At 46.6% G+C, this 27,594-nt stretch overlaps 1 protein-coding gene across 2 annotated transcripts in view; it reads left to right on the plus strand.

Moving 5' to 3' along the window:
• Positions 1 to 27,594, plus strand: part of NUAK2 (NUAK family kinase 2) — a 39,301-nt gene that overhangs the window by 8,453 nt on the left and 3,254 nt on the right. The window contains exons 1-5 of one of the 2 annotated variants that reach the window (XM_048826892.2): positions 10,985 to 11,388; positions 20,695 to 20,815; positions 23,080 to 23,231; positions 24,755 to 24,820; positions 26,707 to 26,826. In XM_048826892.2, coding sequence (XP_048682849.2) covers positions 11,185 to 11,388; positions 20,695 to 20,815; positions 23,080 to 23,231; positions 24,755 to 24,820; positions 26,707 to 26,826 — 663 coding nt within the window. In that variant the 5' untranslated portion in view covers positions 10,985 to 11,184. Of the gene's footprint in view, positions 1 to 10,984; positions 11,389 to 20,694; positions 20,816 to 23,079; positions 23,232 to 24,754; positions 24,821 to 26,706; positions 26,827 to 27,594 lie in introns of those variants that run through there. The other variant, XM_048826893.2, reaches the window with a different exon arrangement.

The raw sequence follows: 27,594 nt of genomic DNA on the forward strand, positions 1-27,594 counted from the left end.
AGCTCTCTGGGTCTGGCCTGGCTCCCACTGAAGTCAAAGGCTATGCTTTCCTCGACTGTAGTGGGAACAGGACTGGGCCCTAAATAAAACTGAGTCCAGCATTAACCTGTATATTGTGTCCTGATTTTGTTCTACTCCTGAATGAAGCACATGCCCCCGCGGGATACAGATGTCAGGGGAGGAGGTGAGAAGGTAGGAAGGCTGGATAAAATAAGAACCACTCTACCTGATCCAGTGAGAGGTGGATCCACCTAGTTATGGACCTGCTAATCCCCAAATAGCTTTCTATGGCTGAGCAAAGGGAGCTTCCAGGAGCTGTGTGGTTTATGGGGGCAGAGACCAGGATACCTCCTCCACTTCACACTAGCTGCACTGTGCTCAAGGACTTCCATCCACTTCAGCAGAGGTTGGGGGACAGGGCAGGATTGTCCCTGGATGCTCCCCACTGAGGCTACCTGGCAGGTGACTACGGTGGGGGGTGACACTGGAATTTACTGGTTATCGGACAGAATTCTCTACCCACCCTGACCCCCTGCTTTGTAAATAGGGTGACCAGAGAGCAAGTGTGAAAAATCAGGACAGGGTGGGGAGTAATAGGCTTCTATATAAGACAAAGCCCCAAATATCAGGACTGTCCCTATAAAATTGGGACATGTGGTCACCCTACTTGCAAACAATGTCCCATGATTATTTCTTGCTGGTGCTTTTGCACTGTTGGCAACTCTTAGGAGCTCATCATAAGTGTCACAATTTTTACTGTTTTTCCTACAGCTCCAGCTGCTAGAACTAAGAGGTCACCCAAGAATCTCTGCTTTCTTTGGAAACAAAAAGTGAGTTTCTAGCCCTCCTGGGTACAGAGGAAAGCTTGAAATGTGACCGGAGTGCAGCCTACAGGCTCCAAAACCAAAAGGCAAATCACAAGAATCCAAATTTTTATTATTTTTTTAAACAAAATCTCATTATTTTCAAGCCAAACTTATGAGTTTTCAGGGCCTGACTCCGGCTTGTTGAACATTTGAGGTTGGCAATACCGCTTTTGTTCCCTTTCTTGTGACGCCAGAACTCTCTCTGAACAGCAGAGGGCACCCCAGCTCTTAGCCTCAGCCTAAAGCAGCTTCGCAAAGGATTTGGTTTTCCCACTTTACTGCTGAAGGGTCAAGGCCCACTGCAGCCTCCAGCTAGCTACAGTAGTACTGTAATTTCCAGCTCAGGTAGCCATGCCTTGATCAAGTTAGCATGCTACAAATAGCAATGCTGTGGGACCCTCTAGCCACCCCAAGTAGGTACCTAGGTCCAGGTGGGATTGTATAATGAGTCCGACCGCCTACACCTGCAATCCTATGTTTAGCACGCTAGCTTGATCAGATGTGAGCTGGAAATTACACCTCCAGCTCCAGTGGAGACCGATCCTTAATGATGCTCGTATCAGTCATTCTGTGATGTCCAGCCGGCAACACTATGGCCCACACTGGAATCCTACCACAATGCTGAAGGGGTAGGGTGCTACGCCTACCCTTGTGCAGGAGGGGTATCAAACTCATCTCTGTTTTGCCTGTCTCTGCTGGCCTGTCCTCCAGAGGAAGTTAAAGATCGGGGCTCTGCTTTCTGTGCCTAGGTCTTCCCAGCACAGACTTCCCCTGTTTGTGACCTAGGACCCAACCTTGCAAAGTGCCGAGAGATCTCACTGCGTTGTGTGCTCAGCACCTTGCAGATTTGATCCCCTCATGGAGATGGGTGCAAGCCTACAGGCCAATTTTTGCTATCCGTTGCATCTGTGCAGCTGGTCCTAGTGCAGGCGTGACCACGCAGAAAGGCTCTATGGTAAATCTGCAGATTCCTGCCCAAGAGCTTTGGGGATTGGAGGGTTGTGGGGTTTCCTGTTCCAAGACACAAGCAACATGCTGAGTGTTCCCCAACAGCCAATTCGGAGAGGGCTTCCACCTTTGAAATTAATACTTGATGGATCCTATTATGCCTAGGGGGACAAGGCAAAATGTAAGCCAGGAGGTCTAGGCTAGTGATCAAACCAGCTCCTTAGAACGGGCCCTTTGATCATAATTACCAAATGTGGCAGGGTTAGTTACCTTTGCAGCGTGTGATGGGGGCTGCTGCTCTGGATGAAATGTAACAATGAAACCAACTGTCTTCCAAAAATAGTTTGACTCTGTCTGTGAAGTATGACGCGGGGGGCCTGGGACTTGATGCAGAGATAACACTGCACCACCTCTGTGTGTGTGCACACGCGCATGCATGTGAAAATCTGTGTTCATAAACTTTACCCTCAACATGCCTGCGTGTGTGTGCACGCATAGGGGTGCACAGAGATACTGAACCATTTTTCTGTGTGTGTGTACATGCAGTTGTGTGCGTTCATTGTATGCGGATGGTATAATGCATAGAGCTGTGCAACATGTTCCTCAGTTAAAAAAAACCAAACAAACAAGCCCCCTCAGCACTGGGTTTGAGTTTTATTGCTAGACAAGGACTCAGTCCACAAAATTTGGATCTAGATTTCATACACCTCAGATTTCAGGGTTGCGCCGATGTGAACTTTTGGTCCAGCTCTACTGTAAACACCGGGATCATCTGCAAAATATGGGCCCAGTTCAAGTTTGGGTTTTGACTCTTCCTGCCGTTGACTGGCGATTTTCAGCTACAGGTCCCTGCTTCTGCTCCTTGTGAGAAATAGGCTGGCTGTGAAATTTGGTAACAGAGATATAGTTAGGCCCCAGATTTTAATCATGCTGTAACCCAGTCTGAGGACAACAGTGTTGCAACTGGTAATTACAATCAAAGGCTCTGTTTGAAGGAGCTGGTTTGTTCCTTTGATTTCATTCTGCTTGTGGCATATACAAAGCTACTTAAGCAGATGGTGCCAGATGGAGTATCTTCTACCCTGCTCTGCCACTGCAAGCCATCCCTAATGGGATGCAGACACTGACTCTTTGAAGATTTATTTTATATAACTGCAGCATTAGCCGCTCACTTTCCATAGCTGTAGCCATGCCTGGTTGCCACAAAAGACAGGAATGCTGCCAACGATTTTGCTCCTGCGAAAGGAAGCTCTTCAGATCTGCAGAGCCAGACTGCAGAAGGAACAGACACGGAAACATCATTCTGAGTACAGTAAACAGAACCCCCATCTAACGTGGCAGATCACTGCAGCCTTACAACAGCTCACAGGCCTGTAAAATATATACAGTGCAACCAAGGCTAGCCTTGCATCAGGGTGGTCAAGGGGCCCTAAGCATGACTAACATCATGTGTCATTCCATCCAGATGCAGTAGGCCCTCCTTAAATTACAAGGAGAGCAAACTGAGCTGCTTAAAAGGACCTCAAGGAGGTACTTGATTGAGATCACATGCTGCACCAGCCCAGTGAGCAACACGCATCAGGATGTAAGAAATCATTGTCATGTCTCATTGATCCTTCCTGCTACACCCTAGAAAGGCCACCTCAGCTCAGGCCCTTTTGGCATTTCCATTTACAAAAAGGATCACTTCTGCCCCAGTTAGATTCCTGAAGCCCCAGGGAGGGTAACGGAAGGCAGAATGCAGCCGTTCATTGTTGAGGGGAGGCAAGTGCAGTGACTTTTCCTCCCTTTCGCAATTCACAGAGGTGGTTGTCACTGCCACTTCAAATGGACATTTCAGGGATGGGACTCAGGGAAAAGTAGGAAATGATTTAGGCTCCAATTCAACAGTGCACCTTAAGCAGGCGCTTAAATACTTTGCTGACTGTGAGCCTTAGATTATTGCAATCATCTTTGATTTGGAAATCAGTTAAACACACACAAAATGATCTGGGTTTCAGTTGCTTTCTTACCAACATTTCTACCAAACCCAACTTCTTCTTATGTGGCATCTCTGTTATGGAAGGGTTGCAACAATGGTAGCCCATTCAGTACCATCCTCTGTTAATCTCTCTGTAGACGAATAGTCCTTTTGGTCCATCATCCATGATTTTTTTTTTTTCTGCCTTGTTGTTCTGCCACCAACTTTCCCTTCCAGTGCCTGTACGCATGCATCATCTGCAGACCCCCCAAAAATGCACCCTGCCAATCCGAATCTTTCCTTTGATAAGATATATGACTACTAGTGTTTGCTGAGTTCCCATAATCACCACTTCTTCATTGGTTACACCATCTATCCATGAGATTTTCAGAATTCTTGTGTACCACAAACTTAGCATGGAAAATTATTGTCCATAGTCATCTGAAAATGGATTAGTAATTATCTGAGGCATTTTGGAGGAAATATACTTGAGATCTAACAAAGACAATTACATTTAAGAATGATTCCATTTAAATAGGCCAGAATTTTCTCTATAGTGTACTGTGCTGTTCTTTATTATGGGGCTATACTATTCCTGAGACCCAAATCCCATAATCCCTTTCAACTGCAAAGGATTGTGCGATATAATGGGTCACAGGACAAGTTTTTGCCCATTTTGTGGGTCATGAACTAAAAAGGTCTATCACCATTAAACTCCTGCTTTGTTATAGGATGAAGCGGATGGATGAATGGATAGATACATAGATAGAGAGGCCTGATTTTAGGAACAGCATTAGTTCAACTACTTTCTTTGTGCCTCCAAATAATAGCAGGCATAATTCTGCATGTGCCTTTATTTGCAGACCCAAATGAGATGGTGTACTTGTCAAGCTACCAACCTGTGTTTAATAAATCAGGAAGCTCGCTGCCTACATGTCCTTGTTTGAACCTGCAAATAGGAGAGACCACGTTTACCAGATGCCAGATTTTAAAATCAGACCCTGCATGTTGTTCTGAATCAAATCTGCACCAGGCAGTCAGATGGCTGTTTGGCAGGATGCCCTTTTCACTGGTAAAAGTCCCTCCTTATTGTCGCTAGACAAAGCTTATTTATATACAAACACAACACACTTCTTTAAAGGCATCCCTCTGCTTTTAGGAAGAAGCCAGCTTCTAGAGGAAACCCAGAATAAGTTCTATAGGCAAAAGTTGCACTGTATTAACTACCAACCAGGGCAGTTAACACTGTACAGCCCTGCTAGTGTGGATACAGTTACCCCAGCATAAAAGGACGTGTACTAGTGTCGTTTATTCCTGTAGGGGAAGAGGAATAACCTATAGCAGTATAGGGCACTTGTATACCAGTATAATTGCATCCACATTCACGGTTGTACTGGTATAACTATTTCAGTCAAAAATCGCACCCCTAAATGACACTGTTATACTGGTACAAAACCTGTGTGTAGACTAGGCCTTAAGAGCATGCAGAATTCAGTCCCTGAGTCATGGCAGTGAGCTACCGTCTTTCTCAACAGCTAGCAGACAAAATGATTCAACATCCATCATTTGCTATTACACATCGACTGTGACATGCAACATGTTGCTTCTTCCATTTGATCTGATGAGACGGACCCATTAAGTAGATATAGTAGATGGACCTCAGACAGAAAGCTACACTTAAGGTTTATATTCTCCTCTGGCAGCATGGGTGGGTAACTCGTTTTTGTTGACACGCACACATAACTCCCATTAACTCTGCATTAAAGAAGCCATTTGCATGTATCTGAGGGGAAAACAAAACCCTAAGGATCTACTTCAAACTCACAAAAGCAGGGAAATGTAGGGTAATAGCTACCACTCCGTCCTTATCTCAAGCCCTTGTCTGTGCTTCTTATCAGCTGCAATTTGGAAGTTGTAGAACAGTGGGGGGTCTTGCACACTGTATTGGCTGAAATACTCAGACAGAATGCATCCAATGAAGAACACTGCTTCTGCCTTAACTATATAATGTCCTAAGTCTTGTGAGTTTAAAGCATCCATCTTATCTATTTTATGTTGGCAGTGTTGCTATAGCCATATTAGTCCCAGGATATTAGCGAAACAAGATGGATGAGGTAATATCTTTTATTGGACCAACTTCTGATAGTGAAAGAGACAAGCTTTCCAGCTACACAGTGTAGCCTCTTCTCCCACCTTGTCTCTCTTGGCAATTCTAAGATGACCATCGCCTTTATATATAAGGTACCATATACTTTAAGGTGGCTTTTTTCCTGTCCTTCTGTATCATTCTGCCTTTATAAGTGAATAATTACTTTTCATTTATCCAGGCCCAAAGGGGTTAAGAGACTTGCTCAAATTCACACAGGCAGTCAGTGGCAGAGCAAGCAACACAACCCAGGAATCCTGCCTCCCCGTCCTTTGTTCTAATCACTAGAGAACACTGCTACCCTGTACACAGTATACAGAAAAAGCAAGAGACCGATAAGCATTAACTGCAGTTTTGCTTTGCTCCTTTTACTTCTCTGTGCACTTCCATTTATCAAACTGTCCACGTGTAGAACTGCTCATAGAAGCGAATATGTTTTTTCAGCCACATTGTCCAACAATGCAACAAGACAATATGTATGCTTCTACCAATTCTGCATCATTTGTGTTCACAGAAACCAAACCAATCAGTGATGTCATTCTCATCTTCGAATTCGAAGGATGAACAACAAAACAACATAATCGTTGACTACAACAGGTCTGCTTATCTCTGCAGATATGTCTAACAGGGAGCCAGATTCAGCTGTTCTTATTTACAATGCATAGTGACTTACTCCATACTACTATTTATGAATAAACTTGGCAGAAGCTCAGTTTGTACGTACATCAATGTCAAATTGATGTTCTATATTAAGCCAAGCCAATATTGCAAAAGCATTATGAAAAGTGACTAGCCAGGGCACAAAATCTATTTGTCCAGCCCTTATCAGGATGGCATTGAAAAAAAAATTAAAAATACTTACTTGTCCGTCAAAAAAAATTTCTAGCTCCAGGTGAGTGGATGAACAGAATGGGGCCCTGTGGATTAATCAGAGTATCTCATGGACTGCTACAGTGGAATTCGGTGACCATTGTACTGATCATTAGGCTTGATAGGTCATAAATTACTTTCCATAGCCTTTTCCTATTGGTGCTAATGTGTTTGCCCCTCTCTTATGCTGATCAATGGGGCACTCAGTTGAAAGGATCAGAGCAATGTTAGTTTCTTTGGTGTTTTCAAAGGCAAGAATGAATTTCACACCTGTCTGAATACTGCTCAGCTGCAGGTAAAGAATGTTGCCAGTTGGCAGGAGTGCTAATTAGAGGCAATTATAAACTAAATGACCCTCCTTGGCATTTAAATACCTAGCAGAATTCTGCCTTTTTCCAAGATGGAGCTCGTGATTCTATGAACATGTCTGATACAGGAAGTTCATTCTTGTATGAATCTAGAAATAGGGCCCAACCTGTTGCTATTGACCTCAGTGGCAGAAAAGGTCCAACCGGGGACCTGTCTAAAAATGTCACGCCATCACACCAGTGTTAGCAAAATCAGGAGCCCTAGTGTTCGTAAGGATCCCAAAACATCCCAAAACATCATGTTGATTAGAGCATAAGAAGGTAAGAATGGCCATATTAGGGCAGACCAATGGCCCATCTAGCCTAGTATCCTGTCTTCTGACAGTGGCCGCTGCCAGATGCTTCAGAGGGAATGAACAGAAAAGGGCAATTATTGAGTGATCCGTCCCCTGTCATCCTGTCGCAGCTCTGGCAGTCAGCGCATGGGGTTGCATCCCTGATTAGACTAGCTCTGAGCAGGTTTAATTGATACAGAGCCAAATTCCATGCCAGCTTCCCTGTTGACTTTAATGGCGTTATGCCTGTAGAGAATTCAGCCCACAATTTTAAAAACAGCTGCAGCCATGGGAGGCCTATGTACACTAGGATGTTGCAACGGGGGAAATTTTAAAGCTACAGTGATCCTAATGACAGGTTTCAGAGTAGCAGCCATATTAGTCTGTATTCGCAAAAAGAAAAGGAAGGACTTGTGGCACCTTGGAGACTAACCAATTTATTTGAGCATAAGCTTTTGTGAGCTACACCTGAATGCATCCGATGAAGTGAGCTGTAGCTCACGAAAGCTTATGTTCAAATGAATTTGTTAGTCTCTAAGGTGCCACAAGTCCTCCTTTTCTTTTAGTGATCCTAATGATTACAATGAAGGATCACTGGTGGCAATGGATTTACACCCGTGAAAGACAATTTTTGTAGGGCGGGGGAGCTGAGACCCATTGAACCAAACTGTAAACCCTGTATAGAATGGAAACCACTTCAAGTCAGGGGGTGCTGCAGCAGCCCCAGCACCCCTATTTCTAGCACCTATGGTAAAAGAAGAATCAGGCCCAGAATGGTCTAAAACATAGTGGATTTGAGCTCAAGAAAATGAAATTTCTTTGCTTATTTTTACTGCAATGAGAGGTCTGTTTTCTCCCCTTTCAACTATTCAGCAGTATCTCAGAGTTGCCTTTAGCAGGATCTTGTATGTTTATTTTGCCACTGAAATTACAGCTGTTTATTTAATCTCATCTACACCTTATTTATCTTGCCTATGTGACCTGCTGGCTGGTTTAAGACTGAAATGCAGCTGCTGTTATTGTACAGTAAATAATTTGTTATAGCAATGCTGCTGCAATAAAAGAACTTATTGGCACAAAAGAAACCTCTCAAAAGGCGTAGCTGAACTCCTGGGTGTCACCCCTGATTGTAACATAAAATCTGAATGATAGATAGATATAGATGATTGTGCCAGTGGGTTAATTTCAATTTCACATGTTACAGGTCCACCCCTGCATTCCTTATAAATCTCAAACTACCATTGACTTTGGGGGGAGGTTTTTGAGTGTACAAGGAATGCAGGCTCAGACTTTTCATTGTTTTTGTGGGCATGATCTTCCAAGAGTCCCTTAATGTCTGTTGAAGAATTGTAAGTTCCACTTACCCTAAGACCAATAGAAAATGAGGGTGTTTGCCATTTAGCAGGGCCAGGTCCTCTATCATTCAACTATTTCTAGCATCTAGGCACCTGATCCAAAGCTCATGGAAGTCAGCGGGAATCCAATCAAAAATAATCTTGATCTGATGATGCACTAATACAGAGCCCTTCTTCCAGGAATATCCAAGCACTTTGCAACAAGAACAAAACTAAGAAACATATCTGAGGTCTAGATCTACAAAGATATGGAGGTGTGTCACTCCAAGGCACCTCAATACCTTTGAGGCCCTGGGCCTGAGTTACAACACTTAGTCTTAAAAAGAGCAGGAAGACTTGTGACACCTTAGAGACTAACCAATTTATTTGAGCATAAGCTTTCGTGAGCTACAGCTCACTTCATCGGATGCACTCAGTGGAAAATACAGTGGGGAGATTTATATACATAAAGAACATGAAACAATGTGTGTTACCATACACACCATGCATCCGATGAAGTGAGCTGTAGCTCACGAAAGCTTATGCTCAAATAAATTGGTTAGTCTCTAAAGTGCCACAAGTCCTCCTGTTCTTTTTGCGAATACAGCCTAACAGGGCTGCTACTCTGAAACCTACACTTAGTCTTGTGATTCTATAAGGGCCTGATCCACTGAAGTGAACAGTCTTTGAATCAAGCTTTAGCTCCAGGTTTCATCTTTCCTTGTGTGTATTCACATAAGACCCTGTTATGTTTCATCTTGTCATGCTGCCCTTAGCCTTTTGAAGTTCTGGGGAAATCCAGGTCTGATTGTATGGATGAGTAATGCTGTAGTTATCTCTCTTTTTTCCCCCCAATCAATACGATGATGTCCACACACATGCCAAACCCAGGCAAAAGCTTTTGTTTTGTCTGCTTTTGAAATACAGACATTCTTTTGATATTTGAAAGCAAAGAATTACCATAGGGGCAAACAGACCACGGTGAAGGGCAGTGTAGAGCACAATGAAATAGAACGGCACGTAACAGTTTTGCAAATGAGAGTTTGATGTAAATGTACAGCACGCCTTTCCCCACCCACCCCCACAGTAAGCATACATAAGCAGCATTTATTCAATCCACAGAGCCTATGATTCTATTAAAGCAAAGCAAAGCAATGTTTCACACCATAAACACAATTATTACATCAATGCACATAGAGTGCTCACGCAGGAGGTATTTTTCTTCAATAACTATTTGTTCTGTCTCTTTTTTAAAGAGAGAAACCCAGATCCACTGTGCATGCGTCTGTTTCTGACACACACTGTGCCTCTGTGGGTACATCTCTGTCTATGGTTGCATGGACATCTCTCCATATAGCTGTGTATCCCATTGTGCCTGTGTCTTTTGGGATATTTGTGTGTAACTCTGTGTGTGTGTCTGTATTTCTGTGGCCTTGTCTATGCAGAAATTTGCACCTATTTAGGTAAACTAGTTTACAGTTAAAATTCGTGCAACCCCCTGTGTGAGTGAGCTGCTTTTGGTTTTAGAGGAGGACTTGTGGCACCTTAGAGACTAACCAATTTATTTGAGCATGAGCTTTGGTGAGCTACAGCTCACTTCATCGTGTAGCTCACGAAAGCTCATGCTCAAATAAATTGGTTAGTCTCTAAGGTGCCACACGTCCTCCTTTTCTTTTTGCGAATACAGACTAACACAGCTGTTACTCTGAAACTTGGTTTTAGAGGGGTTCACTTCAGTTTACCTTAAACGTGGTTCCTATTAAAATAGACTTAAAATCGATACAAGCCTGTTTCAAACTGAAATGAGCATGTCCACACAGCCTTTTGCACCCCCCCGAACATCACGCCTTGATTTAAACCAGCACAAGTCTGCCTGTAGACAAGCCATGAGTGCCTCTGCCAGTCTCCCGCCAGCGTTCATCATAAAGTCTGCCTCTCCATTTCTGTCTCCCCTCCAGTACCTTTCTGCGCGTCTCCCTCTCCATCTGTTTGTCTATATTTCTGTGTCTGTCTCTTTTCCGGTACCTGCCTGTCTTTCTGCCTCTCCTCCCAGCGGTGCTGGAATCATTTTTACAGTGGGGGGGGGGGGGCGGTGCTGATGGTGATGGCAACCCGGTGTGGTGTTTGTTATTACTGCAGCAAGTCGGGGGGGGGCGCAGCAGCAGCCCTAGTTCCAGCACCCACGGCCCGTCTCTTTCTGCCTGTCCCAGCCCATCTCTGTCCCTCTCCCCAGCTCACCTTTCGCAAAGAGCCCGTCACGTGCCCCGGGGCGGCCACTCGCAGGCGGGGGGCGGGCCCGGACCGGGCAGGTTTGTAGCATTTATCGGCCCCGGGGCGCCGCGGCCGGCAGAGGGTCGCTGCCTTGCGCCCTCACCTGGGCTGGAGATTGCGGCGCTGCGCCGCGCCCTGCCCCAGCCATGGCTCTGGCCCCGGCCGAGGCGCTGCTGGCCCCCTCGCTGGCCGAGGGGCGCATCCAGCCCCCCAAGCCGCCGATGAAGAAGCAGGCGGTGAAGCGGCACCACCACAAACACAACCTGCGGCACCGCTACGAGTTCCTGGAGACGCTGGGCAAAGGCACCTACGGCAAGGTGAAGAAGGCGAGGGAGCGCTCCGGCAAGCTGGTGAGTGGCCCCGGGCGCCGCGCCCTGGCCTGCCGCGGGCACCTCTGCTTGCCCCCTGCAGCCCAGCCCCGCTTCCCTGCTTCTGGCCGCTGCCCCGCAGGGGAGACCCCCAGCCCAGGGCTGCTCCGAAGGGACGGTGCCATCCCCGGGGTCCCCAGCCTGCCCGCTGCCCCGTGCGCGGAGAGCGGCCTCTCCCTCCAGCCCTCGGGGGCTCCTCTTGCGCCTGTTCGGCTTAAGGAGAAGGAGGGCTAGTGACACCTTAGAGACGAGCCAATTTATCTGAGCATCCGCTTTCCTGAGCTACAGCTCACTGCATCGGATGTAACTGAGCTGTAGCTCAGGAAAGCGGATGCTCAGATAAATTGGTTCGTCTCTAAGGTGCCACAAGTCCTCCTTCTCTTTATGCAAATACAGGCTAACAGGGCTGCTACTCTGAAACCTGTTTGGTTTAACGCTCTCCTAGGGTGACCAGACAGCAAGTGTGAACAATCAGGACAGCGGGTGGGGGATAGAAGGAGCCTATATAAGAAAAAAGCCCCAAAATCGGGACTGTCCCTATAAAATCGGGACATCTGGTCACCCTATGTGCGCTCGCTCTCTCTCTCTCTGGCTTGATGCGTTTACACAGGGCACGGGCGCTGCCTGCCTTTATCGCGCGGCTTGTTCCGGGATGCAGCTGCTGCTCCCCTTGTGCCTGCGGCTGCAGTAAACCCCCGATTTTGGTTCTGTCCCGTTTGCGCGTTGGTGCGCGATGCTGAGCTGCGCGGGGTGTGCGCAGGGCAGAGCTAGGCGTGGGCTGAGCCAAGCTGCCTGCGGCTCTTCAGGTTCAAGGCTACACTATTAATGGAAGTGGGGGAATAACCAGTTGCTGGGTGCTAGTAGGTGACTATTTACCAGAATGTAATTCAAGGGAGAGGGTGAGGGGGGAGCGTTGCTGTAATGAAACCTTAGACCATGGAGGTGGTGGTGGTAATAAAAGTAAGGCAAAAAAGAACTGAAAAGTTAATCTTATATGGAACAAATTAAATGAGGTTGCTGGCTCTGCCACTTGTCTAGACAAGACCTGGTAGAGCAGCCTTGCAAAATCTACTTGCACAGGGTGAGTAATTCTCCTTGATGCGGGAGAGTAAAATGATTAGGCTCTGTTTCCTGGTGCAAACTATACTTGGATGGGTGTAAACGACAAGATGTTTTCTAAGTGGCTCTGTAGGTGGAGTAGGTGAGATGGTCACAGAAAATCCCTTTAAATGTTCCTGGACTGGGGGCCTTCTCTGTGTGATGGGATTATAAAATGAACAGCACCTTGTTGTTGTTTATGAAGTAGGAGGCTGTCTTGTGCAATAAAGATCGCTTCTGCCAGGGAATTTATTTCCTCTTGAAAGGGAAGGACAAGCCAGACTAGTCTGCTGTATTTACTGTAGTTGCTATAATTGATCTGACATGAATTGCCTGGCACTGGTCTGCCTTCATGGCCTGTGCTAATTTGAAATGCAAAAAGGCCACCTCTCTTTGGCTAGGTTTCAGGGAGCCTATTGTCCAATCAACAGGGATTCCAAGCTCTCTCCCCTCTCATAAGGGCCTGCCTGATTCTGATCTTGCCTACCCTGGTATAAAGCAGGAGTAACTTGACTGAAGTTATTGGAACTGTGCAGGAGGTGGAAGGGGCAGATTCTGGCTTTACACTAAAGCTTTTGATACTGCATGCTGTAAAACTAGTTGGTGCTCATCACAGGCATGTAAATGGTTAGGCTTGCCAACAGATGACATGCATCCCTGTATAAACCCTTTCTGAGAGGTGTAATGTGTGAGGGTTTGGCAAGATCTGTTGTTCAGAGAACTTGGTCCAGCAGTTGCATTATTTTACTACCTCCTGGAGCACTATTGAGTGGCTCATTGGAGGGCGGTAGAGGAGGTCACAGCTTCCTGTTGCACACTTGACCATCAAAGTCAGATTTGCTCCTGAAAAGCGGTTTGTACGTATCCTGTCGTAGTACATATCGAGTAGTGGAGAACAAACATCACACTCGAGTCTCTCCCCCCCTGAGTTTTGGTTACTATGAAACATATAAAGTCTAAGTGGTGCAGCATGCAAGCAGCTCTATGCCTCACCCCTGACTCCAAGAGTGTCTGCTTTCACTGAAAGGTTAGTTCAACTTTATGGTGTTTCTGCCTCTCAAGCCAACTACAGGTTTTTAAGTTTCAAGCCTCTCCAAAAACTGTGTGTGAAAACACACACGTATTGGACTTGGTGGTGGTGAAGCAATACAGACCAGCTATGCAATCTGTCTAAAATGGGAGAATGTATTGTAAATTTCCCTGTGGTTGGAGGCCAACATCCTATCTTGAGAGGTTTTTTTGGGGAGGGAAATACTGACACAAAATGGATCAGCTACAAACTGTGAGTGGACCTAACCCCCCAAAGGAGCCTCTGCAAAAGCCTAAAAGGCAAACCTAGACACTTGCTCCCTGCTTTGAGTCACTAAGGTGCGAGAGGTGATCCATGGAAGACAGATTCATACACACAAACCCACATGATCCCCTCTTATGTGGGTAAACATCAAGACACAACTTCAATAACTCAACTGGCCTGGCAAAGCATCAGTGTTCAAGTCCTGAGGAGAAGGCGTGGGTGGGTGTGAGATTCAATTACTAATGTGCCAGAATGGCATGTAAAGAAAAACAATTGTGCTCTGACTTGCTAGAATTCTAAATGTATGGTTTTCCTTTCCTTACGTAACATGAAGTAGTACTTGGCTGACTTAAGTAGGTGTAATGCTGGCAAAAGAAATGGCCTATCCGATGACTCTGGAGTCTGCTAATCTGCTGCATAACCAGGACTCTGGCAGTGCAGTCTCCCACATCTTGACCTGGAAGGATCCCTTTGGTTGGGAGCTGGAGAAGAAGGGTTGGTTCAGCCTCCGTAGCCCACTTACCACTGGATTTCTTTGAGTACCCAAAATCAGATGTCATTGGGCTCGTCTAATCTAATACTTGGAATTAAGCTTTTTGGGGCAAGAGTTCATGTTTGTACTCTGCCTAGGATAATGAGGTCCTGGCCTCCTAGTGCTACCGTAATAGAAATAGCATATGCAGGCCACCAAACAATCCCTAGGTGTAAGTGACTTGGCCAGTTCATATGTAGAACTATTCACCTAGAAGCAAGTGCCTGCATCACAAAGCCCTCTTATGTTCTCTTCCTAATTCCACTTGGCAGTAAAGTGGGTTAATATTTGTTCATTTTTAGTGGCTTCCGCTTTCTAAATAAGGAGTAAGAGCAAATAACTTCATTTGGTTAGTTAGTCTTTTCAAGGACTGTGAGCGATGCTAACCCTGTTAGCAAGAGTCACAGTACCCATAGTATTTCAGCCCGCGCTCGCTCTCTCTCTCATATCTGGCTAGGCAGAAGCTGCCTCTGTTGGTTTAACTAAACACAGTCACCCCCCCCCCTCAATTGGCTAGCCTAATTGGCTGTTCTTTCTCCTATCTCTAGTCCTCCTACCTAGACTTAGACCAATCAAAGCAGAACTTGCCGTCTTGTTTAATTGTGGAGCTGTCGGGAGTGGATTTCTGTTGAAGTTCGCAGACTGCATGGAAATGGTGACATTTTTGTGTGAAACGTTAATTTTCTGCTATAAACGTTTCTTTGGCTGCAGGGTTCTCATGCCCTGCTGTTAAGATGGAAGAACAGGTTAAAACATTTTTCATTGTGGGTGTCCTTCCTGACCACTTGGAAGCTTTCCTTCCGAAGTAACTGGGATGCTGAGAGCGTGATTGGCTCTTGCCCTTGTTTTGAAATGAAACTCCCAATGGAAATGCAGTTCAGGGGCTGAGCAGTCAGCCTGCCTTCTGCACCTGTTTGCTCTGCAGCACCTGCCCGTAGGCTGGGGGAGAGACTTGCTTTTAGTGCTTGGGTTTCAGCCAAGCCAAACAAGAGGCTTGAGTTTCTATGGTACTTGCCTGCAATGTCTGACAGATACTCATGGGCCGGGGCTATGTGGAGGGGAAAGGGCACCTGGAACAATTTAAAAATAGCAAAAACCTCCCTTTTGATCTTTAGTAACAAGACAACACTGGACTTCTCCACAATGGGATGGAATCTATAATTCACCAGGAATGATATTGTGTGCACTACCTGGAACAGCTTTAAAAGCACCTGATGGGCTTGTGGCTTAGTAATGCACTGTTTGTCACCTCCTTGAAATACTCTGCTCTTTCTGCCCATCCCCCATGCCCCCTCCCCCACCCCCCCCAGCATAATTTAAACCCTCCTGATTCAGAACTTACTTTCAGATCACCAAGTGGCAATGACCAGCAGAGTGCCTGGTAATGCGAAGTCCACAACAGACTTCGAGGCTCTTGTGTGCCCCACAGGATGTTCTAGACATGCATGCTCTGTTATTTAGGTGGCCTGAAGCTTGAGGCGGACAGAGCTGGCTGTCTAGTGTTCATGGTCGGCCCCCAGTGGCACAGGTGTCTACCTCCTTAACAGCCCCACCAGAGCGGGGCATGAGCAGACTGTGAAGAGTGAACTACTTTACTGCCAACTCAAAGCTGGGAGTTGGCACTGGTGTTGCCCGTGCTGTACCTGTGATGGGGCAGGAGTAAGGGAAGCTGAGTGGCATGACTTCAAGCCAGCAATAAGCTAGTCTTGAAAGCTAATGCTGGAGCTTGACTACTAGACAAACAGTCTTGTATAATAATGGGCAGCTACATTTTTATTGCGCGAGATTGGAGCACAGACCATGGCTTCTCCTTGCTGGGAAGAACTCTTAAGGTGCTGAGCTGGAAACCAAAGCACTAGCCTATCCAAACCAGAGTCTTTCAAAGTTGGGAGGTAAGCGGGATGGGGGGATAGGGGTGGGAAAGAGACAGTTGCTGTTTACTGTAAGCTTGATGGGCTAATGCCACTTGATGCTGCAGGAATATTGGCTTACACAAGTTCATAGATTCATAGATTCATAGATATTTAGGCCAGAAGGGACCATTATGATCATCTAGTCTGACCTCCTGCACAATGCAGGCCACAGAATTTCACCCACCACTCCTAAAAAAGACCTCACATCTATATCTGTGCTATTGAAGTCCCCAAATTGTAGTTTGAAGACCTCAAGGAGCAGAGAATCCTCCAGCAAGTGACCCGTGCCCCATGCTACAGAGGAAGGCGAAAAACCTCCAGGGCCTTCCAATCTGCCCTGGAGGAAAATTCCTTCCCGACCCCAAATATGGCGATCAGCTAAACCCTGAGCATATGGGCAAGATTCATCAGCCAGATACTACAGAAAATTCCTTCCCGGGTAACTTGGATCTTACCCCATCTAAAAACCCATCACAGGCCATTGGGCCTATTTAGCATGAATATTTAATTACGAAAACCATGTTATCCCATCATACCATCTCCTCCATAAACTTATCGAGTTTAATCTTAAAGCAAGATAGATCTTTTGCCCCCACTACTTCCCTCGGAAGGCTATTCCAAAACTTCACTCCTCTGATGGTTAGAAACCTTCGTCTAATTTCTAATCTAAATTTCCTAGTGGCCAGTTTATATCCATTTGTTCTTGTGTCCACATTGGTACTGAGTTTAAATAATTCCTCTCCCTCTCTGGTATTTATCCCTCTGATATATTTATAGAGAGCAATCATATCTCCCCTCAACCTTCTTTTAGTTAGGCTAAACAAGCCAAGCTCCCTGAGTCTCCTTTCATAAGACAAGTTTTCCATTCCTCGGATCATCCTAGTAGCCCTTCTCTGTACCTGTTCCAGTTTGAATTCATCCTTCTTAAACATGGGAGACCAGAACTGCACACAGTATTCCAGGTGAGGTCTCACCAGTGCCTTATATAATGGTACTAAAACCTCCTTATCCCTACTGGAAATACCTCTCCTGATGCATCCCAAGATGACATTAGCTTTTTTCACAGTCATATCACATTGGCAGCTCATAGTCATCCTATGATCAACCAATACTCCAAGGTCCTTTTCCTCCTCCGTTACTTCTAGTTGATGCGTCCCTAGCTTATAACTAAAATTCTTGTTATTAATCCCTAAATGCATGACCTTACACTTCTCACTATTAAATTTCATCCTATTCCTATTACTCCAGTTTACAAGGTCATCCAGATCCTCCTGTAGGGTATCCCTGTCCTTCTCTAAATTAGCAATACCTCCCAGCTTTGTATCATCTGCAAACTTTATTAGCACATTCCCACTTTTTGTGCCCAGGTCAGTAATAAAAAGATTAAATAAGATTGGTCCCAAAACCGATCCTTGAGGAACTCCACTGGTAACCTCCCTCCAACTTGACAGTTCACCTTTCAGTAGGACCCGTTGTAGTCTCCCCTTTAACCAATTCCCTATCCACCTTTCAATTTTCCTATTGATGCCCATCTTATCCAATTTAACTAATAATTCCCCATGTGGCACAGTATCAAACGCCTTACTAAAATCTAAGTAAATTAGATCCACTGCGTTTCCTTTATCTAAAAAATCTGTTACTCTCTCAAAGAAGGAGATCAGGTTGGTTTGGCACGATCTACCTTTTGTAAAACCATGTTGTAATTTGTCCCATTTACCATTGACTTCAATGTCCTTAACTACCTTCTCCTTCAAAATTTTTTCCAAGACCTTGCATACTACAGATGTCAAACTAACAGGCCTATAATTACTTGGATCACTTTTTTCCCCTTTCTTAAAAATAGGAACTATGTTAGCAGTTTGTATACCCAACTGCATCAGAAGCCTTAAGATGCCGCCATTTTCAGAGGTTTGGTTGGAGCCATTCAGCATCTGTCTGCTAGGCAATAATAGGCTCTTGCTTTGAGACCAAAGATGTGTGCAATGCAATCACTCTTCAGTCAGCAGGCACAAAAGCTGCTGATGCAGCAAGTGGCTCTGTGTCCTAAAGATCATCAAGCCAGGCTAGATGCCAGGCATTCCAGCCACATGGCTCTGGGGAGGTGAATGGCCAGCAAATGACTCATAGTAGGGACTTGGGGGGGGGGGGGGGAGGGGGGCAGGCAGGCTAGCTTTTTACATAAAGGCTTTCAAGCAGTTGTGCACACCCCAGATAATGGAGTGGGACAGAAAGGGTTAATCTTTAACCCATGAACAGAGCAGAGAGGCCATTGAATGAGTGTCCAATGCTCATGTCACTCTTGAGTACATGCCTTCTGTATTGTTGGATAACAAGTCTTGGACTTGAGTTTTCACATCCTCTCTGGCTGGGGTTTGTTATGGCCCTTAGTAACGCTTGGGTTTAAAGCCTCTAATTGGGCCAGCACAACTTTCCCCTCTCGCATATGGAAGTCAAGTGTCCATCTCTGACCTGCTGCTGACCCCACATGCTAGTGCTTGACTAGGTAAGTGGGACCCAATGTAGAGCAGGGAGATGCTTCGGCATGTGGGAGAATCAGACCTCTCCTCTCTCCATCTGTCCAAACGATCCCTCGCACAAAGGGACCAACGTGGCAATCTAAAGCTTGGTGCTCTAGCAGTCAACGATTCGTTATTTGTGATGTGACTGGCTTAGCTCAACTGTCGGTTTATTTTGGGAGATGTTGCTCTGACAGCACCAGGACACGCTTTGCAGGTGAAAGAGATGGTGACATAACAGGAATAGCAGCGATGCAAAGTGTGTGGTACCTCTTGTGACCCCAGTGTGCGTGAGGAGCAGCTAGCTGGAATGCATGCGCCTAGTTACTGTAACTTCCCAATCCGGAGCATGTTCAAGGCAAGGAGCCACGTCAAACCTGACTTGGGAAGAGTCTAGGCAGTGGGGCACTACTCTGGCAGGCTGGGGCGGAGGAAGAATGCCAGGGAGGCATCAGGTTGAGCATCTGGCATTCAATAATGCCAGCAGATCACCTGTGGGAAGATTTCTCTTTAATGAAAAAGGGACTCTAGCCCTGCACTGACCCTGGGGTGCAAGGCAAAGCTGCCCACCCCCTTTTCTTGTTGCTGGGAGACCTGGCACTTTGTATCATCTAGGATCCTTTTACAGGATTAACGCTGTTCCGCATTCTTGTCTGAGAGAAGAAAAGAGGTTCTGCCGGATTCAGTTGTAAATTCAACCCAAGGAGTATATTGTTTCTCTCCAGTCCCTTTGAAAGAGGATTAGGAGGCATCCATTCTCCAGCACTTACTTTTCTTTCTCCTCCACTCTCTCTTGCCTTGTAGAGGAGCATTCATAATGAAGAAATCTAAGCAAACTCTGGGACTCTGGCTGCTGCTGGCAGTTTGTATTTTCAGCATGCCAGCCAACTGGTCCCATTTCAGGGAAGTCCCATGCTTACTGCTTGTGCCTCTGTCACGTGGGGAACACTAACAGGAACTTGCTGATGGCTCCTTGAGTGCCAAACTTTCTCTCATCAAATCCAAGTAATCTGTTCCTCTGAAACAAACAAGAAACCTGTTTTCCATCTGCACCAAACCAAGATGTTGTTTATCTTCAAGTCATGTGTAGAGGTCACATTCCATTCCCTGGCTGTATGTACAGGCAAGCAATGGTGTCAGACACTGTTCATGTAATGTAACTAACAGATTGGCCCCTTGCTACCTTGCAGGAAAGTGGGGTTCATAGTTTCTGGTTGGGGTGGCAGAACTAGCAGCATGCGTGGCTTTCTGGCTAGTGGGAAGTAGAGAAAGGAACAGCTTTTCAGGGAGACAAGGGCCTTTCCCCAAATCACACTGCAGTGAACTAGAAATCTGGAGCAGTTCTGACTGGATTGTATGAAGGGGAGCACTCACCCAGATCACTCCCCTAGAGGTGTGAGGCGTGGGATTCAAAGGAAGGTGACCATTTGTAACGAGCACCCAACAAAAGAACTTGCCAAGACAGAGCCTAAACTATTGAACTACCTCCTCAGTAAGGCTGAGTCACAAAATGTGAAGGATGGTCCCGTTAAAGCACTGGGCGAGGACTCCTGGGTTCAATTCCCTGCTCTGCCACAGACTCCTTGTGAGACCCTGGGCAAGTCACCCAAATCTCTGCTTCCATTCCCCGTCTCTAAAATGGGGACACCACTTCCTTTGTCTATTTAGGCAGCAAGCTTTTCAGGGCAGGGGCTCTCATGTTCTAAGTACAATGCCTAGAAAAATAAGCTTCCAGCTCCTGTCTCTAGAGGCTACCCCCATGCAAATAAATACATCAGCTGAGGTTTCATCTGCCATTGTACGAGTCTGGTTACTCCAATCCCATGCACCCAGTAACTGGTGAATCTCCTATCTCTTGTTTCAGTGAGAAACACTCTGAAGGAACCCCGTAGGCTCCAGCGTTAATCCTTCCTTTATTTCTGTTCTCATTTACAGGTTGCGATCAAGTCAATCCGGAAAGACAAAATTAAGGATGAGCAGGATCTTGTCCACATCCGGAGAGAGATTGAGATAATGTCGTCCCTCAACCACCCCCACATCATTGGTATCCATGAAGGTAGGCTTGGCTAATGTGGATAGATGGGGACACACAACTGAGGCTTTCACTCAATCCATAACTTAAACTGGTCTGCAAGGAAGTAACCTTCCTTTAAGCATCTAATTTATGCTTTGTGTCTCACTGCCAACTAGCCCTTCACCGCTTGCTGCACTTCGTGCAGTTGACACGTTCCTAGGGAATCTGCAGAGCTGGCTAACGGCATGTGGTCAGACTGACTTTTGCTGTGTCTGCATCCTGCCAAGTGCAACATCTATTGAAAAGATCTTCCCTGGGCCTTAACATGCAACAATACCCCTCTGCACCACAAAACTGGCTTCTGTCACTGAGCTGCTCTGAGCAACCTGCAAACTTGGGAGAGAGAGACTCTGGGATGAGCGTAGCTGCAACTCTAAATACTACCCCCTGGAATTCATCTACCCAATACAATATCCTGTATGGATGCAAGATCCTGTATCCAGTTGCTAACTGCATCATGTTGCAGCATCCCTCAGTGTGATGTAACTTGGCTGTCTCTGATGCAGACTTAAATTGCCTGTGAAAGCTAGGTGGGGTGGGGAGTTGGGAGGTGCTTTAAAGGTTACTGGTAACCAGGCATTAGATTATAGAATCCCTTCAGGGTGGGGGGGAAACGAGGCAAAGCTAAAATTTAAGCAAGCCACTTTCCCTGTGGATTATTCTTGTTAGGGACACCCAAGACTCTGCAGTTCCCCTCTAAAAATGGGAAAATATTGCAAAACAAGCAGGCGGAAGCTACTCGCTTATTGCTTATGCCTGGGGCATGTGTGGGTGACTCAGCAGCTGCCAGAATAGAGTGCAGTTAGGCTCTCGGGCTTCTGCTGATCAGCTCTTGGATTTCATCCTTGTTTTGTGTACAAAATGAGGCAGTCAGGTGGTAGGAGGGGAATATCTGCTCTAAAAATAGCCTCTTTCCCCTCCCCTCCATTCTGAACCATGCAGAGAACAAAGGCTTGAGAGCTTCAGAAGCCTTTTTAGTCTGCCTGCCCCACAACTGCATGTAGTCAGAAAGCTAGAGACCTGAAATGCTGCTTTCAGCAAAAGCATGGACTGGATAGCCCAGAGGACCTTTCCTTTCTAGGTCCTGCATTTGAATTCCAGCTCAGGTAGCTGTTGAGTGATCTACTGCCACCAACTCCAGGTCTCAATGGCCCAGTACCAGCATTGCAAAGCACTGCAGTAGTTCTCCTAGTAGGAATACCGAGCTACTCTCTCTACTAGAGTTCTCCTTTCCCCATCCAAGGCTTGGTTGGCCCCTGGCAGGGTGGTGCGGAAGCTTGTGCTGCTGCCCATGCTGTCTTATGGACAGAGGACTTTGATCTCCAGTGTTGTGGTCTCCAGGCACCATTCTTAACAAGTGCTGAACTTGGGTGAAAATTTGCTCTCAAATTCTAGTTGCAGTCAAACCCACCCAGAGCAAGTCTCGAATCAGACTGGTCTAGTATCATTTGAACATCTCCTACTTCCTTGATTCTTATGAACTTATATTTAATATCTCTGTCAGCTGGCTCTGTGGAATTTTTATAGCTTTTTCATGCCTGCTATTAAACTACATGATGATGTCTATATCACACCCTTTCAGAAATTGTGTGCAGTATCTCAAGGTTTCTCCTCTAAAAACAGCAAGAGGACTGGTGGCGTACATTACGCTGAATGTTTGTATTGACTGAGTCATTCTGATCCTGGCCTCCATTCTCAGAATCCCAAAATACCACTTCTGAAAATAGCAGAAGAAAATCCTACATTTCTTGGCTAAATCTGGCTTTGTAAAATGGATTCTGAGAGTGTAGTGGTCTACACCCAAACTGGAACCATTGCAGTTTTCCTTGTCAGGGCTATTAGGAACCACATGCCATCTTTGTCAGCTTGGAATCCTTTCTCACATGGTCTGTGGTAGTAGATCAATATAGCAGCTACCTAGTGTGTCCTTGACATCCCCAGTCTGCTGAGCAACAGTCTGGTTGTACCCCCAGCAATTGAACGGGCACTTGTGCTAAAGCAGTGGAGTCTAGATGTTACCTTTTTGGCTCAAATCAGAGACTGCAGAAATGGGGTGGGTAACTTTTTTTTTTTTAAAAAAATCAGACTAGTGGACAGAGACCAGGATGCCAGTTGAAAGAAGATGCCAACTGGACTCCTCCATGTTTGAAGGCACGCTAACTCCTGAGCATACGTGAATGCTCTGTGGCATCTCCTGACCCCCCCTCCTTCTCCCCCCCCCCCCTTTTTTTTTTTGTCCCATCTAGTGTTTGAAAACAATAGCAAGATCGTCATTGTGATGGAGTGTGCCAGCAAGGGAGACCTGTATGACTACATCAGCGAGCGGCAGAGGCTGACTGAGCAGGAGGCGCGACATTTCTTCAGACAGGTCGTGTCTGCGGTCTACTACTGTCACAAGGCAAGTGAGCATCGCTGCCCTGAGTCTGGCTGGCAGGAGGGCATGGGGCCTCTCCATGGCCTACTCGATGCGAAAGGTGATACTTGGCCACAGCCATGGTCTCCAACCAGACCCTTATCCATGAATGTTAGTCTTGCTCCTGTGCACCTCCCCAGCGCTTTCTGGTGGGGTTGAGGATGATATGATGATACAGCAGCATAGACTGAAGGGGTACGTTGGTCAAACTCCTAACTAGATAAAACCGCCTATCCGGAGGAGTGCAACCTTGATGAAGAATATCACCTGGCTGGCTGATAAGCTCACTCTCCTGCACGTCACGTTGTGTTGTAGCTGAGTCCAAACCAACATCTTTTCCCCCACCCACACTCTCCAAAAAAGACCTGTTCATCGAATCCTTGACTCCCTGTACCCTCCAGACAGGGCTCGCCCTGCATGCTCCCTGTGCTGGTGCCTACCTCCTGGGTTTGGAAGGGAATTGCAAGCTTCCCTTGGGGAGACAAGGGTGCCTAGCACTGGCATGTCTTAATGCTAAAGTGCTGTGCCTTTCTAACTAGGTCAGTCACAGTGTATTAATTCCAGCCCAACCCCAGGGTAAGGGAAACACCCAGAGCTGTCACACAAGTCATAAAGTAAAAGCTAAAATAGCCCAGTTCAAGTTTCACTTTTCATAGTGTGACTTATGCATCAAGTTCATGTGGGGAAATAGCATGCAGGGACACCTGGTGAAAGACCTTGTTTGAACCATCCCAATGCTTGTACCTCCTCACACCCAGAAGACCTGGAGTTGCAGGTTCTTGCTTGTTTACAACCATGGGCAACCGCATTCCAGCACAAATTTCACACCAGCTTAAGAACAGGTTACTGGACAATTGGGCCGCTTGAGCTAGGCAGTTTATCTGCTACAATATGTAGATGCCAAGATTCTCCAAGTTTTGCACCCAGTTCGTGATCCTCTTCAGAGATGTCCTGGAAAAATTTATTTCAATGTGGGTTGTCGGTGATCAATAATTCGGACAACCCTGGCAGTTGCTAGTAAACTATACAGGTACATAGCCAAGCACCAGAACATGGGTGGAATCAAAGGGAAATATCCGTACAGCTAATCTAGATGAGGTACTTCCAAGCAAATGGAAGTGCTGAAAGGCCCAGCACAGGCAGGCTTTTATCTACTTGTTCCTGGCCCAGTGGTGGGGTGCCACCTGTCACCCAGAAGAATTATACTTCAGCCTAATGCAAAAAAGCACCTCTGACTTGAAGTCAAGGCCCTTCCTTTTGGCACCCCATTATGGGAAGCAGTTTAGTTGAATACACAGACACACACGTTTCATCTCCTCTCCATTACCAGGAATTCCTGTCTTGTTTGAGCTTTTCACCAGCTCAGATATAAACACAACCTGTCCACCTGCTGCCTGCATATCTCAAATACAGGTTGTGTCTGTGAACTTCGGTAACTTCCCTGCTGTGATTAACCCTCCCTTTCTCAGGCCAGACACCAACTCCCCTTTCTCTTCTGCCCCCTCTAGAATGGCATTGTTCATCGAGACCTGAAGCTGGAAAACATTCTGCTTGATGGAAAGGGCAATGTTCAGGTGAGTGAGGCTGATAAACCCCAGTTGCATTTTTAAAGGTGAATGCAGTCTGTGTAAAAGCTGCTAAATCTCCTGGATTGCAGCAAATGTATGAACAAGACCAAGGGTTCTTGCACCGAGCATGGCTTCATTCCTTAATGGATTGGGCAGTGCGTGGTACCATATTTGACCCGTGGCCACTTAAACACTGGGAAGGCAGAGTGTCTCTCTTAATCTCCTCTGGGTCAACGGTTTGCTAACCTCCAATGCATTTGGGCAGGGCTCTGACCATTTCTGAGCATTTGTGGGATCAGTCACAGACGCCTGGTTCTTGGTAAGGCTGCACTAAGATAAGATTTGAGACCTGTTGGCTCACCACAATAGCCTTCTACTTCTGCAGCCATGGGAGCTATCCCCTAAACTGCTCATTGCTTCCTCTGGCCATGCAATGTAGGAGGATGTTCTGAAGCGGAGTGTGGTTGGCCAGTTTGGTCAGCAATGGAGGATTATTGGCTACTAGCAAATCCCTGAGGTGGGCGGGAGATGAGATCTAACTTTTATGATCCTGCCAAAGTACTCCAAGGCTTAGATCCCTCCCTAGCAGCAGGGTGCCTGTATCATGTCCTTGCCATTCAAAGGGCCTGCAGTGCTGATGCAGGCCAACTGCTGCCTGACCTTCTCACCAGGGTTAGACTAAGGGCCGCAGCAGGGCTAGATAATGGCAAATGATTCCCAGAAACTTTCCAAGCTACTGAAATCATTATTGCTTATCTGATGGCTGGTAAACAAGCAATACAGAAACTAGAGTCCAAACAGTGACACACCTAGCCAGCTTGGCACTCCAAAAGAGAAACCACTTTATAGCTTATAAAGGAGGAAATGCCAGTTTCCACTAAAAGAAGGGAATTTCTGGTAAGCTTGCTTCCTTCTGAACTTATTTGCTAGAAGCTTAAAATCCAGCTTTCTGGGCTAGGCTTGAGCTTCTTGTAAGCATCGGCTCTTCCTCCTTCCTATCAGATGACCTCTACCAAGTGCTTCACCTGCTTCTGTCTTTAAGCAACACTTTTTTTATTTCTGGCCTCTGGCTCTGTGCAGCATGGTTCTAGCATTGCTGGTCACAACCACCCAGGGAGTCCATGTTCTCCCCTAATAAGGGAGACGGGTACAAACAGAGCAGGGACTTTGTACAGTTAATAATAAACAAAGCCCTGTAGGCTGTTTATCTTAACAATAGGCAATTCTGCAATTGCAAACCTGCAAGCATGTACTGTACCTTCTGGTTCACTTGATTGGGCATAGTGTTGATAAAGATGATAGGCATTTGCTGATGGTACAATTTAGCTGCTATGGGGCATGCCAACAGAGCGCAAAATCACTGAACTGCCTCTTGAAGCTGTCAGACATACCAGAGCCTCAGGTACAGACTAGAAAAGCTTTTCCACATGAAACTTTTTTCTTCAGAGAAGTCCAAGAACTATTTCGTACAAGTACAAAGACCTCTTTTCCTCTGGGCCTCATTGAGTGGCCTCTCCTGGCCTTGTACTAACGGCAGGTTCACTCTGTCCTGTGCTGTTGGAGCCTTTGTGCAGTGGAGGGTCTGAGTAGATCGGAGGACCTGCCAACAAGAGCGGCTTTGGGGAAGGCTGGGTAGGGCCGGGCAGCAGATCTAGTTTCTGAAGTGGAAGATCAACTTGATGCAGTGTCTCACTTCGTGACCAAGGGGAGGGAAGAATATTCTAGCGGTAGTGCTCCAGTGGACACAATCTAGGGTACTCTGGTCTTTTTGTAGGGTCTTCTCTCCAGTTTAATAACACTGTTGGACTCCTACATCTCTTCCCCCCTCTAACTGCTAACATTAACCTTGGCTTCACAAACCATAACACAAGTGAATCTCTCCCCCTCTCTAGATCGCAGACTTTGGCCTATCTAACGTCTACCAGCAAGACGCATTCCTGCAGACCTACTGTGGCAGCCCTCTCTATGCCTCCCCCGAAATTGTGAATGGGAGGCCCTATAAAGGACCCGAGGTAAGCTGCATTTCCCTCTCCTAGAAAGGGCTGGAGTGGAGGGAAGCTTTCACCCCCCCCCCCCCAGCATGGACTAGTGCAGCTGTCTTGCTGTAATTGAAGCAGAGGAATATCCCACTCGTAAGTGCAGGGCATGGCTGATCCTTCTCATGCCCCTCCGCTTGAAGTCAGAAATGTCACTTCCCATGAGCCAGACCACCAATATCTGTCCCATGACAGTGCTCACTAACTGCTAGATCTGCTGGCCTCATTAATGGCAATCAATGACCATATGATCCAGCAGACACTGTGTGGTAGGCAAATACATAAACACAGCAGCGTAAAAGCGATTTATGAGAGTTCACGTGTAGTTAGCTCTCGGAGAGCCACTGTAGCTGCCCGCAGCCATGGGTGGTACGTATCGTAGGCTGGGGGACGCTATGCCTTCCCCAAACAACTCAGCGTGGCCCCAGCCCAGGCAGCCCACTCCTCTTCAGGGAAGTGGGCTGGGGCTAGGGTGGCTCCAGCCGGCTTGCAACCAGGACTTAGGGTGAGGGGGCTGGAGGCACTGGGGCTGCTGCCCACCATGTTCTCGGGGGCTGGGGAGGGGGCTATGTGCTCATGAGGGGGGTGCCCAGGGCAGGGCCACCTCGCTGAAGGAAGGCCACCTCGCTCTCCACCCATGCCTGCAGTAAAGGAAATGACAGGGCATTAGTAGAGACCATACACAGGATGTGGCCTGTGAGGTCACTGATGGGCTCGTTCAGTTCCTCTAGCACTGGCTGCAGT

This window comes from Caretta caretta, chromosome 21 (assembly GCF_965140235.1).
Source record: "Caretta caretta isolate rCarCar2 chromosome 21, rCarCar1.hap1, whole genome shotgun sequence".
Taxonomy (NCBI): domain Eukaryota; kingdom Metazoa; phylum Chordata; order Testudines; family Cheloniidae; genus Caretta; species Caretta caretta.